Source organism: Lithobates pipiens, unplaced genomic scaffold (genome assembly GCF_037356315.1).
Source record: "Lithobates pipiens isolate NorthernLeopardFrog02 unplaced genomic scaffold, aLitPip1_a1.2 Scaffold_25, whole genome shotgun sequence".
Taxonomy (NCBI): domain Eukaryota; kingdom Metazoa; phylum Chordata; class Amphibia; order Anura; family Ranidae; genus Lithobates; species Lithobates pipiens.
In genome coordinates, this window is record NW_027507787.1 from 171,974,713 (window position 1) to 171,989,265 (window position 14,553).

Here is a 14,553-nt window from a genome sequence, read left to right on the forward strand (position 1 = left end):
GCACTCTCCCTCTCTCTACTACAATAAAAAAACAAGCCCAAATATACTATGTCTGCCAACACACTAATTGGTCATACTAAGTGTGCTGGGCTTTTTGTAGAGACCTGACCATGGTTCTGCACTCCACCCTCCCCAGGTTTGTGCAAGGGCAAAGCCCGAGAGGTGCATGTGTGTACCAGAAAAGACAGAGACCCAAGCCTGTGAGCCAGAGAAGCAAGGGGCTGCTAGCTGTATGGACAAAGTTTTTCTGTGAGAGGACAGTCTGTAGTAAACAGACAAGAACCTGAAGAGTAAGGGGAGAGCCACAGAGTTGTGGAGGCTCAATGTCATTTTGTTTGGATGGAAGAGCAAAGTTTAATACGCCTGTGAGGGAAACTAATGTTCTGTTTTTGAACTTTCTTTTAAATAAAAGTGGGCCAACAAGCGCTGAAATGACAAATTCTGGCATGGACTATACTCACTGGGGAGTAATGCACTTTAATTAGATAACCTCGAACTTCAAAGTGGTCAAACCTAAACACTTTCAATTTTTTTTGCAATCAGGCAGGCCCACTACATAGTTGATGGTAAATCTAAAGGGAATGAAACAAGAACATTGTATAATGTATGGTCAGCTTTAGCTTTCCTTGACAGTAGTTTTGTAGGAGCATACAGAATTACATTGCTCATCATGCTAGCCATTGCACTGTTTGCATACCCTGTGGCCTCCTCATATGTTCATGCTTAACAGAGCCATGGGTTATACTAGACAATTGGTGAAATGTACATATGTCAGACCAAAAAATTTTGTTTTAGACAGTGAAAGGATTAGAATCCTTGTCATGTTTTCACTGCTATCCAGACCCCTGTTACAGAAATCATTTCTCATTTTACAAATTTTCTGTCACTCCAACAATCATTTTATTAGAGGAAGTGAGAAACATTTCTGCAACAATGACACAGACAGTAAAAAGTTTAAAAGGGGTTTCCGCCTTCCTGTACTCTATAATATTTCTGTCTGTATTGCTGTTGCAAAAATCCCTTAATTTCCTGTCTAGTAAAATGTCAGTGGGACAGGAAGTGAGGGAAAATCTCTAACCGGTGTCTCAGCTGTAAAAACATGAGAGGTTTTAACCCTTCCCTAAGTCAAAACTGAAAAAGGTTTGGCTCAAGACTTAAAGGAGGGTATAAGCAAAACTGTGTTATGGCTCCGAAATTATGGCTTTTCTTTCTTTTTTTTTACTATCTATTATTTTATTTTAGTTTGTGTTATAATTTTTACTTATTAACATTCTTTTATGTTAAACATCCATCATTCGTCTTTACTTGCCTGTATGGCGTCTTGCTCAATAGATGTTACGGTTTACATGACGAGCAATAACACGTTGAAATAACTTTGTTGTTCTATAGTACAGCACCTCTATGATGGATGTATACACAATATGCATCAATAAGTGACACCCGCTTTGGAGCCTTACGGACTCGATGGTGATGCTTAACATTGCGGGATAGAGATTGCCGAACCAGGGGAAGGTGGAGGCTTTCCCTCACTAGGCACAGCGAGTACCCACTAGGGGTTCTGGAGGGGAAGCCTCCTCTTCATAATGGGGAAATTATTGAACACACGGATGGTTCATGTAGGCCCCCTGACTACTGAATTTGTCGGGCACTGTGATGCAGAACTGTCTTTTCTGTTTTTTTTCTTTATAATACATATAGGGTGTCCTATGTTATTATACACTGTAAACCGAAATGTTGTATCTGTGTATGTATATACATATCTTCATGTTAAATCTCAATAAAAACTTATTGCAATGAAAAAGGTTTGGCTCCAGGTGAAGTCTGGAGCAAAGAAATGGTTACAAAATATTGTATGAGTAAGTCTGGATGTTTATGTCAACTTTCTGATCAAAAATGTCCTTCTCTCTCCCACAGATTAAAGTGACGGATCAGGATGATCATCCCTTGGCTAATGTGGCTGTGGCAATAATATCGCATGAAGAGTTTAAAAAGCTTGCAACACTAGAGACCGACAAAGATGGACTGGCTCATTTTGCACTTGACACTGGGTCATGGGTTGAAAGCGTTATATTAACTGTAAGTTACTACTACAGTCATGCACATTTTTACAGTTTACAGTATATTGTACTGTATTCATAAGCAGATCTTTAGGCTGCATTCACAGAGTGATTTTTAGGCATTTTATTTGAAGTGTATACAAACATTTTAGAAGAGTAATACCAGCATGTATTGAAGCTTCAAGCATTTTTGTTTAGCCTATAGAAAGCACTAGAAATAAAAGACCAGTTCTTACAACCAAAAAAATAAAAATAAAAAACCTGCACTATGCCTGTGAAAACAGTTAAATTCATAACTTATAGGTGTTTCTATTAAATTCTATGGGGCCAACAACAAATCTGGGCCAAATCTGCTTCAAATGTTGAGAATTTTGGCGCTTTTAGCTACAAAATGTCCAGATGTGAATGGGTCCCTAGTCGAGCTAATTTCATAGTTTCTACATGGAGCAGGAACCAGATGTTGGAGCAAGTGTTTGTGCACTGGCTCCGGGACACAGGCTGGATCTATGGGATGTTAGGATTGTGTTTAACCACTTGCCGACCGCCGCACGACGATGTACGTCGACAGAATGGCACGGGCAGGCATAAGGGCTTACATGTACGTCCTTGCCTGCCCGCCGGTCGGGGGCCCGATCGGGCCCCCGCCCGGTGCCTGTGGCGGTCGGTATTCGTTCGGGAGCGATCCCGGACGAGGGGACGGCCATTCATTCATGGCCACCCCCTCGCGATCGCTCCCAACCAATGAAAATGTCCCGTGACATCATTTCCTCTCCTGTAATGTAAACACAGGAGAGGAAGTGATGTATTCTCTCCTCCGTGTCGGTATTTTTCGTTCCGGCACCGAGGAGAGAGGTTCGGTGAGTTGCACCAACACACCACACATACAGTAGAACATGCCAGGCACACTCACACCCCCCCTTTACCCGATCACCCCCCAATTACCCCTGCCCCCCCAGTCACAGTGACACCAATTGCTTTTTTTATTTTATTTTTTTGCATTGGTGTCATTTGTGACTGTAATAACTGTTAGGGCAGTTAGGGTTAGCCCCCTTTAGTTCTAATGTGCCCCCCTAACCCCCCCAATAAAGGTTTAACCCCGTGATCACCCCCCGTCGCCAGTGTCACTAAGGCTGGGTTCACATTGCAGCGGTTTATGAGAACGAATGTGATTCGCACCGCACTGCAGTGCAAATCACATCCGATCTCTGTGCGATTCAAGTTCAGCCATACAGATAGTATGGCTGAATTCGTGTCGCACCCGCCGCACCCGCCGCAAATTCGCACGGGACCCTTTTTTTGGCCCGCAGCAGAATCGGATCGCATGGGTGTTCACACCATGCGATCCGAGTTTGCAGATCGCACTGCGATATGCGAACTGATCTGGGGGTGTCATTAACATTTCACTGACACTCCCAGCAGTTCGCATAGGGCAGTGTGAACTGCCGCCGGGAGGCATGCGATGCGGGAACCCGCCGCGGATTCATGGCGTTCCCGCATCGCTCCAGTGTGAACCCAGCCTAATAAGCGATAGTTTTTCTGATCGCTGTATTAGTGTCACAGGTGACGCTAGTTAGGCAGGTAGGTATTTAGGTTCGCCGCAGCTTTTTATAGCGCCAGGGACCCCCATATACTACCGCATAAAGCCCCCTGATTGCCCCCTAGTTAACCCTTTCACCAGTGATCACCATATAACTGTTACAGGTGACGCTGGTTGGTTAGTTATTTTTTTATAGTTTCAGGGCACCCGCCATTTATTACCTAATAAAAGTTTAACCCCCTGATCACCCGGCGGGTGTCATTTGTGACTGTAATAACTGTTAGGGCAGTTAGGGTTAGCCCCCTTTAGTTCTAAGGTACCCCCCTAACCCCCCCAATAAAGGTTTAACCCCGTGATCACCCCCCGTCGCCAGTGTCACTAAGGCTGGGTTCACATTGCAGCGGTTTATGAGAACGGATGTGATTCGCACCGCACTGCAGTGCAAATCACATCCGATCTCTGTGCGATTCGAGTTCAGCCATACAGATAGTATGGCTGAATTCGTGTCGCACCCGCCACACCCGCCGCAAACTCGCACAGGACCCTTTTTTTGGTCCGCAGCAGAATCGGATCGCATGGGTGTTCACACCATGCGATCCGAGTTTGCAGATCGCACTGCGATTTGCGAACTGATCTGGGGGTGTCATTAACATTTCACTGACACTCCCAGCAGTTCGCATAGGGCAGTGTGAACTGCCGCTGGGAGGCATGTGATGCGGGAACCCGCCGCGGATTCGTGGCGTTCCCGCATCGCTCCAGTGTGAACCCAGCCTAATAAGCGATCGTTTTTCTGATCACTGTATTAGTGTCACAGGTGACGCTAGTTAGGCAGGTAGGTATTTAGGTTCGCCGCAGCTTTTTATAGCGCCAGGGACCCCCATATACTACCGCATAAAGCCCCCTGATTGCCCCCTAGTTAACCCTTTCACCAGTGATCACCATATAACTGTTACAGGTGACGCTGGTTGGTTAGTTATTTTTTTTATAGTTTCAGGGCACCCGCCATTTATTACCTAGTCTCACTAGTGTACCCCTAAATTTAGGGGTGTCTACTTTCCAAAATGGGGTCATTTGGGGGGGGTTTGTGCCATCTTGGCATTTTATGGCCTTCAAAACTTTAACGCCCTTAGAAAGCCTGAAGGCGGTGCTTGGTTTTCGGGGGCCCCGTACGCGGCTAGGCTCCCAAAAAGTCCCACATATGTGGTATCCCCGTACTCAGGAGAAGCAGCAGAATTTATTTTGGGGTGTCATTTCACATATGCCCATGGAATGCGTGAGCAATATATCATTTAGTGACAACTTTGTGAAAAAAAAAAAAAAAAAAAAAGTTTGTAATTTTCCCGCAACTTGTGGCAAAATATAAAATATTCCATGGACTCAACATGCCTCTCAGCAAATAGCTTGGGGTGTCTACTTTCTAAAATGGGGTCATTTGTGGGGGTTTTGTGCCATCTTGGCATTTTATGGCCTTCAAAACTGTAATAGGTAGTGAGGAGTGAAGTCAAATATTTACGCCCTTAGAAAGCCTGAAGGCGGTGCTTGGTTTTCGGGGCCCCGTACGCGGCTAGGCTCCCAAAAAGTCCCACATATGTGGTATCCCCGTACTCAGGAGAAGCAGCAGAATTTATTTTGGGGTGTCATTTCACATATGCCCATAGCATGTGTGAGCAATATATCATTTAGTGACAACTTTGTGTAAAAAAAAAAAAAAAATGTTTTTTTTGTCATTATTCAATCGCTTGAGGCAAAAAAATAAAATATTCAATGGGCTCAACATGCCACTTATCAATTTCCTTAGGGTGTCTACTTTCCAAAATGGGGTCATTTGGGGGGGTTTTGTACTGCCCTGCCATTTTAGCACCTCAAGAAATGTGATTGGCAGTCGTAAACTAAAAGCTGCGTAAATTCCAGAAAACTTACCTTAGTTTGTAGATGTGACAACTTTTGCGCAAACCAATAAATATACAATTATTGACTTTTTTTTTACCAAAGACATGTGGCTGAATACATTTTGGCCTAAATGTATGAATAAAATTGAGTTTATTGGATTTTTCTAATAACAAAAAGTAGAAAATATCATTTTTTTTCAAAATTTGCGGTCTTTTTACGTTTATATCGCAAAAAATAAAAATCGCAGAGGCAATCAAATACCATCAAAAGAAAGCTCTATTTGTGGGAAGAAAAGGACGCAAATTTTGTTTGGGTACAACATTGCATGACCGCGAAATTACCAGTTAAAGCAGCGCAGTGCCAAATTGTAAAAAGACCTCTGGTCATTTACCAGCAAAATGGTCCGGTCTGAAGGTGGTTAACCTCTAAAGTACCAGCCTGTAATACTCCTTCATGACCAGACTAGTTTCAATTTCCAGTGCTGTGATATTTTGACTGACAATTACTTGTTCATGCAACATTGTACCCAATGTTTTAATCTTTTTTTGAGACAAATAGATTTTGGTGGTATTTAGTAATTAATTTTAAAATGTTCACTATATAAAGAAAAAAAGACCAAACATTTTGGAAAAAAAAAAGATTCCTTTACTTTCTGTTAAAAAACAAATGACGGGACAGTATGAACACTCCAAAATGTATGATTTCTATAACCAATGGCTTAACTTATAGTCTAGTGGCTTGGCAGGCAGTGCCTCAATCCAAATGACAGCTTGCAGAATGTAGAAAGCTTTTTTTTCTCACCCCATCTGCAGAAAGAAATCAAGGACTCTACCTGGACTTATTTCTTGGGGGGGCAGCTCCTGGTCTCACACCAGGAGACATATGTTTCCCAGACTCCATTATATATGACCATGGAGGCTGGTTCTGCATAAACCAAGGTAGAAAGCTACAGAACCTGACAGCCCACGCTACTTCAGAGTGAATAGCCAAACTGTTGAACTTATCATTTTGTGAAGTACGATGGAACTTCGGACCTTGTGAAAGAAGGTCTGCCCGTGAAGGTAGGGTCCATGGGTTCCCTACTGCCATCTCTACGATCTCTTCATACCAAGATTTCCTGGACCCCGCTGGGGGGTCACAAGAAACGAATGCTTGCTTCTGTGAAGAAGTTGTGGATGCAGTCAGAATAGGAGGCAATGCACAAATCAGTGAGAACCGAGTCCACGGGAATAGCAAGGCATCTGTTCTGCATGCTAGCGCATCCTTTGTTCTTGACACAAGGTGAAGGAATCATTCTTCCAGGGAAAACTGTTGGCGACTCAAGTAGTCCGCCTGCCAATTTTCTATTTCTAGAATAAAAAACTGCTGATAGGCAAAATACATTGTTTTCTTCCCAAGATATGATAAGATTCACCACCTTCTGGGCCGCACAACTTCTTGTGCCCCCTTGGTGATTAATATAGGCCATCGCTGTGGCATAAATGGATTGACTTCTAGCAGGACAATAACTTAAACTGAACGTTCAGACCCTCAGAACCAAATGTTCTGCCTGAATTTTTAAAACGTTAATGGAAAGGCCATTTCTGATCTAGGCCACTTCTCCTGGACAGCTGCCTCTTTCAGGACTGTCCCCCAACCTAAACAAAAAAGGTTGGCATATTTTGATACTATTTCACAGGTAACTGAAAGGATTTTCCCCTTCGCAGATTTTTGGATGTTAACAATAAACTGAGGCTCCGGCGCACTCAGCCTAAAGCATCTGACATTTCAAGGTGGTTTTTCATCCGGGTACTAACCAGGCTTGACCCTGCTTGGCCTCCAAGATCGGACAAGATTGATCTCTATCAGGGTGATGTGGCCGAAGGCTTTGGAGTCAGACACATAAGGAATATAGAGCTTGAATTCTCTGTTTCAAGCTGATAGGATACTGCATTGCAGCCGTCTAGAATGAGATTGGGCATAAAGAATGGCCCCAAATGAAGCCTCCATCTTTCCCGACAACCTCACACAAAGTTGAATAGGAGAAAAACATCTTGCTTTGACTACCTAGATCAGTCCTTTATGGCGCTGATCTTAGCCTGGGGTATGAATACCCTCTTCTGGATGTACCTATGATCAGACCCAAGTATTTTCTTCATGTTTTAACCACTACGTCTATTGAGGAACGGCGCGCTCTGTGATCAGCGAGTCTGAGACTCGCCTGATCACAGATCGGAGTAAGGGGTCGATCCCGACCCCTTACCACGTGATCAGCTGTCAGCCAATGACAGCTGATCATTTGATGACAACAGAGCCGGTAATCGGCAATTTTTCCTCCTCGCGCTGACAGCCGGCTTATCAGTGCCCACCTGCCCCCTGCCAGTGCCACCTAAGTATAGGCAAAAGTGCCACCCATCAGTGCCACCCATTAGTGCCCACAGTGCCACCCATCAGTGCCCACAGTGCCACCTATCAGTGCCCACAATCTGCCTCAACAACAGTGCTACACCTAAGTGCCACATATCTGTGCCCATCAGTGCCGCCCATTAGTGCCATCTTTGTCCATCAGTGCCGCCTTATCTGTGCCCATCAGTACTGCCTTATCTGTGCCTATCGGTGCCACCATATCTGTGTCTATTAGTGCCGCCTTAACTGTGCCTATCAGTGTCCACCAGTGCCACCTCATCAGTAAGTACCCTTAAGTACTCAGTAAGCAAGTGGTTAGAGAAGATAGGTTGAGAATCTGACCTAGATATTCCAGGTAGTCAAATGTAGTGACCACGCTTTTGGTGTAAGCGGGTACCGACTGGTCCAACAAGAACAGATCGACTAGGTAAACCATAATCGATATACCTTGAGCCCTCAATCTGGCTAGAAAAGGAGCCAGAACCTTGTACTCGAGGTGTAGTAGCTGGATCAGAAAGCAGAGCTACACACTGAAAAAGAGGACTTTCCACTTTGAAAGAAAATATTACTAGTGAGAGAGGAAATAGGCATATGGAGATATGCATCTTCATGCAAAACGGGGGGAGATTATATTCAGCAATTGAATTTTAAATTTTTGAGGTCTAGAATGTCCATTTGGATTTAACCAAATCCCAATCTCTGCTCTTACGTGGGGCCACCATGAATACTTTTGAGAAAACAATGAGACGAAACCTCTTGGAACTCCAGTTTGCCAGATCCCTGAGAACTGTATAAGAATTCTCTCATATTGAGCAAGCAGGAGCACCTCCTCATAAGGAGGCTATAGTATCTTGTAGGCTTCCTCCCTCAAGAATTTTGTCCCTGGGGTTACCCCTGAGGATTAATCTTTGCACCTGATGGCTGAGGCCATTGTGACTGCCTGGTGGCTGATGCCCCCGTCACAGAAGAAGGAGCTTTGAAACAAAAAACACATTAACTCCTTCACTTAAAAGGGGTATCTTTCTTTTGCTAGAAATTCTTTGGATATATTCAAAATATCCCCAGATAGTTGTCTTACCGCAAAAGGGAAGACTAGCCAGGAGCTTCTTGCATGACGCTTAGCAATGCAATTTGTCATAGCAACCATAAAGCGGCCTCCTGGACCTGCTGAGCAGGATAACCTTAAGGCTGGATTCACACCTATGCAGTTTTAGTGCTTTTTGCATTTTGCAGACTTGCACTACAAAATGTGTTCCATAGGAAACCATGTTAAATGGACTATACTGCAAATCTGCAAAAAGCACTAAAACTGCATAGGTGTGAATCTAGCCTAAACACACCTATTAAAACTGGTTTCTCAATGATTAACCAATTACTATCAGTGCAGGCTGAGACACTCAACCTGCCAGAGTAAAAAGTGTGTTTTTTTTTTCTTGCTTTTTTAGTAGGAATTCCAACCTTTTATCCATTGGATCCCTAAGTATTTGAGTAATGTCTGCTGGACAAGTCAAACTTATTCACAAAGGATATAGTAGTGTTAATTGCTCTTATACCCCGCTTAGTGAATTTTCTCTACCATAGGATAAAGTGTGAAAACTTTTAGAATGGAAAATGATGCTTATCTGGGTGATCCCCCAGATACAATTTTTTTTTCCCCATCAAAGAATGGACAGGAAAAAAAGCATGCACGGCTTGAGGAGGCTTTAGTGAACCCAAACACTCAGTTAAAGGTAAATAAATGTGGAGTGGATCATTCAGCAAGACATTGTACCAGCAATCTTACAGATTGTGAAAGCTGACTCTCCCGCAATTGACACCTCAGGAGATGAGTCATCAGCCTCACCACGGTCCCCTGAGGGAATCATCTTCTCCTGCCCCTAGCTCCTCAGTCTGAGGGTCTTAGGAAAATGGAAGAGAACCTGTCACATCTTGACCATACTGGGATGCGATTAACCACTCAGGAATGTGATTAAAAACTTATTTTAAAAACCTACCATGGCTATTGAAAGAGTAAAAATGAACAGGGGCTGCAGTGTTGAAAACAGTTGCAAACATTTCATGGCCCCGATGCTCACTCTGAACAGCCACCCCCTCTCAGGGGAGGATGCCATTTGACATCAGTAGGATTTCGAGATCTTGAGGGAGACCCTTTTAGCTCCTTTTTTGTTTTGTTTTTAACCCTCCCTCCTTCTGAATATAGCCTGATGCATAAAGCAGAGGTACTACCAGAAGAAATTGCATCCATTGCTTGAGCAATAGTCAGCCACTGCCGCTGCTATTAATGCTCAGCCTGATGCAATAGTAAATGTGTCAAACGAATGCTTGTGTCACCAACTTCTTCCATGCCTCTTGCTCCTGTGTCCCTCCGCAGCTTGCAGAAATAGTATTTGTGCTTTTAAAAACTCTTTCCTGCGCTGGGTGTTGAAGGATGCCAACGCCGTGCAAACCCCCACACCCCTCCTCTCTTTCAAACAGAGTTTTCCCATGCAAGCGCGGACCTCTGATCCTATGGAATCTTATAGAGTGGGGAGAAAATGGTGTGGAGAGCCTGGAAGCTGCCGGGTAGCGCGGCATACCACTTGTTTCTTTTTTTTAGTGCTTCTTCCTCTTGAAGAGGGGAAGCAAATAGCACAGGTGGGGGCATCTGGTGGGGAGGAAACCCCCCAGACTTACTGGGGGTCTGCTGCTGGAGGAAATGGAAGCTGCTTCTGCTCCGGACGCATGAGCTCTCTGGAGGAAGTGTGAGACGGTATGTGCTCTATACAGCCCCCAGTGGGGACACATAGGCATGACAATATTTACTAATTTAAAGGAAATATTCATAAGAAAATTCAAAAATTCCTTAGAAAAACTCCACTTACCTTTCCCGCCGCATGGTTTTCTGTGGTAAAACCAACAGACCCAATCCTCACCCTTCACGGTGGGTTCGGGTTAAACCTTCCGGGGATCCTCAAGGAAAACCACAATCCAGGACTTGTAATAGCACCACTGCAAGTAAAACTTTATGGCCTTACTACCAAAAGTACTGGATCTCGGGGTCCAACTCTCTAAAAAGAGAAGCGTTTTACGCAAAGCCTTGTTTCTTCAGATACGGGCCCAGGTACCATTCAATTCGGCCTAAACAACACTTTGGATCCAGCTGCATAGCTAGCCCCAGCATGGATTGCTCCAGAGGAGCTAAGCACAGCACATCTACACTCGCGACCAACACCTTGGACACTGGCAAAAAAACTGAGATACTCCCAGTAGTGGGAGGGGTTATATAGGGAGTGCACTTTTTATCTTGGGGCATGCCAGTGCCCATCACCTGAAGGTGGCCTATATCCCACATAGTAACTACTATGGCTCTGTGTCCCGTGATGTATGGTAAGAAGGAGATTTCTTTTGGAGAGAGAGAGTGTTGCATGAAGCAATGCCATCTTGCAATAAAGAGTTTCAGTGATGTAGAATGTTGGGCAATAGTGTCTAATTTATCAATGTGAAATAGAGTTAAGGGTTCTTGTTTTACCAATGCAATTTGAGGCAGGGAAGGGTGGATTCAAGCTTGCATTATTGCCCCGCATGCTGTCAGAAGGCAGATATGGATCCATTGAGGAGGAGAGTCACAGGTAGGCATTGATGAGGAAGCCTGCGAGGTATCACAGCTGAAAAGGCATAACAAAGGGTCCTTAGGTAGAAGTAATTGCTAAGACTTATCAATGTATTTCAAATTTTTGATACCCCGCAAGGATCTTTTCCCGGTGCATCTTGGTTGCCAAGGATAGAGATCCAGGGTTTGAAGGGAACAATGTGGTATTTTGAAGCCTGATGGGTGAGGAGGTTGGAGTATATGTCTGATATGGAGTACTGTTCCCGATCTATTAGAGCATCAATAAAAGAGCACTGACCAGGGTTTTGGCATGGGCTGAAGCAGGATCTGAGGTAGCTGGTTAGCTGATGATAGTGAAACACCTGTGATGGTGTGAGGGAGTACTGTTTAGTCTGTTCCGAAAAGGGTCTAAAAGTACCTTGGGCAGGATCGTTGGCTTTAGAGAAGGTTGTTAGGCCCGGTAGATGACCATTGAGCAAAGGCCTTGTGAGTAGAAAGCTTTTTAATCCAAAACTTGTGCAGATCATAACAGATGAATATTTAATTTAGAATAATATCAGCATTTCTGTCAAAATCTGGTATGTAGTCAACTATGCCCCTCAAGTGAAAGTAGTGGTGAGATGCAGCTGCAGGAGTAGGGGTTACCTCTCTGTTGGGTGGAATCTGGTTGCATTTAATGAGAATGGGCAATGGTATTTCTACACTGCCATATTCAAGGGAGCTACTACTAGACCAATGGCTCTCATGCCTGAAATTTCTTTAATGCCAGCAGAGGTATCCAGGATGTATGGTAAGGCATCTTCTTTTATGTTTAACTGGTGAAAAAGCTTTTAGAAAGAAAGATTATACTCTTGCAAGAGACCTGTTTATTATGATCATATTGAAAGGCATATAGTCTTACAGCGTTCTCTGGTTGACCCTTGCTAGAAACTAACCATATATTGTCACAGGATTTGTCCTTCTCCACAGACATCTGTACAAGTAGAGAAAACTGGATTCATGAGGAACTGTTTGGTGTGTGCTTTCCCCACCATGCTTTGCCTCAGGAGGATTGCCTGTAGACAGAGTGGGACTGTCTAGAAATAAGTGAATCACTTGCACGTGATCATCACTGTCACATTCTGTGCCCTTACAGTTTTTGGTATGGTGTTCTGTGGAAGCACAGCATTTGGAGAAAACCCTTTTTTTTAAAAAAAAAAAAAAAGCTCTTTGTATACTTGCAAGGATTTCTTTATGAAGCTGATATACTTCAGGTGTTATGTATGTGACATTGGCGATTTGGGTTCTTGATTTTCTAGTTCTGATCAATTCTGATCAATTTTCAGGAACAGTAGGTGTGGGCAGAATATCAGTCCTTTCCATAGACACTGCATCTCTGCAGTCTCTATGTGAAATGCTAGCGCTTGCAGGCTTTGAAGAAGGTGCACTGAGGGTTGGATTCTCCAAAGGAGATACTTGATCTTCCTTAGTATCTGCAATTCTCCTAATGAACTCATCAAAGGGGGGAAGGGATTCAGGGGGGAGGGGGGCTTTGTTTTTTCCTTGTACCTTGATCAAAGTGATGCCCAAGTAACTACTTTATGTATACCATAAAGTAAATTGGAGACTATTGGGTTAACCCCAGGTGCGGTATCTAGGTAACTCAGTCAGTGTAGTTTGGTATAAGCTTTGGTGAGTTGAAGCTCCAAGAAGGTCATTCAGGTCTTGAAACTTTAAAATGTCTCTGCTAGATATTTTTAGGAGGGTTTTTAATCTTTCAAATAAAGCATCTCCAATGGCTTCTGCGCTGCTGAACCTACACCCTCGTCTGTCCCAAGCAGCATTAGTCCCTGTGGCAGAGTTGTCAGTGTGCATAGTTTTGAGTCTTTTGATACATTTAGCTGGTTGAGAACCTAGACACCTGATAAGCAGATCTAGTTCTTCTGTAGTTGTGACATTCAGTTCACTGATGGTGGCTTTGAAGGTGGATTTCCAGCCTGTGTAGTTTTCATATTTGTCATCGAACTTGGAGTGACCTGTCTTGGAGAGCTCTTTGCGAAGCATGTATTTTGTGAACTGTAACATGTCTGTAGTTTTGGACTTTTGATGATTGTTATTCAGCACTATGAAAGTGCTTCTCCTGTTTTTACCTTTGAGTACTGTTGGAACAACCTGATCTATTTATGATTGGCGGGAAACCTTAAATCCCTGTGTGGTTCAGACCACCTATGATTTAGTGGTCATTGTTATCCGGTGAACAGATTTAATAATCTTTCTGGCTTGTGAATTATTGTTTCCCTTTGCTGCCAATCTGGTTCAGCATTACAGTGTCCTACACCTGCCTTTCATCTATAACGGAGCACAGAGGAGACCATTCTTTGATGATTGCTGGACTTTGTTTTATGGACTTTTTTTCACCATTGTTTTTCACCATTTTATGTTCACTTGTATATATTGCTATATTATACAAATGAGGGTTTCATTATTACCCTCTCGTATGCTATTATTAGCTGTAACCTTATATCAATTATTCTTAGCAAGGCACTTTATTTGCACTATTTTTAATTGGATTTTTTATATGCCATTGGGAGACAAATAACCAAAAAAGGACTGGTTAAAAGCAGAATGAATGTATTACAATTCATATATAAAAATATCTTTGTTGCCGTCAAAGATGGTACAGATCAATCACAACAAAATGTTACACATGATGGTCAAGAGATAATCCAAGCTGTGTGGGCCTCTCCACTTCACCAGGTCTGTATGTATCGTATTCACAAAGTTATTCAGTCACAGATACAGTAACTTGTACTGGGAAGAGAAAATACAATCATATAGGGACAACATCCAAAAGAGGATGTTTAAAAAAAACATTACATCATCAAAAACTGTCCTCAAAAGCAAGTTACTATACCTTTGACTCAATAACTTTGTCAATCATGAAGCAGGATGGCCCGCAAAACATGAAGACTGACTTGGGTTATCTTGTCCATCATATGTGATACTATGATGTGATTGATCTGTATCATCCTTGATTGCTACATGTGACACGCGGTTAACTGTTTTTAATAATGACGGTATTTGCCCATGAGTATTTTATATATGAATTGTAATAA

General features: G+C 43.2%; 1 protein-coding gene across 1 annotated transcript in view; it reads left to right on the plus strand.

Moving 5' to 3' along the window:
• LOC143930663 (alpha-2-macroglobulin-like protein 1) overlaps positions 1-14,553 on the plus strand; it is a 177,732-nt gene that overhangs the window by 40,608 nt on the left and 122,571 nt on the right. The window contains exon 11 of the mRNA XM_077455162.1: positions 1,915-2,076. Within this exon, the coding sequence (XP_077311288.1) occupies positions 1,915-2,076 (162 nt within the window). The remainder of the gene's footprint in view (positions 1-1,914; positions 2,077-14,553) is intronic.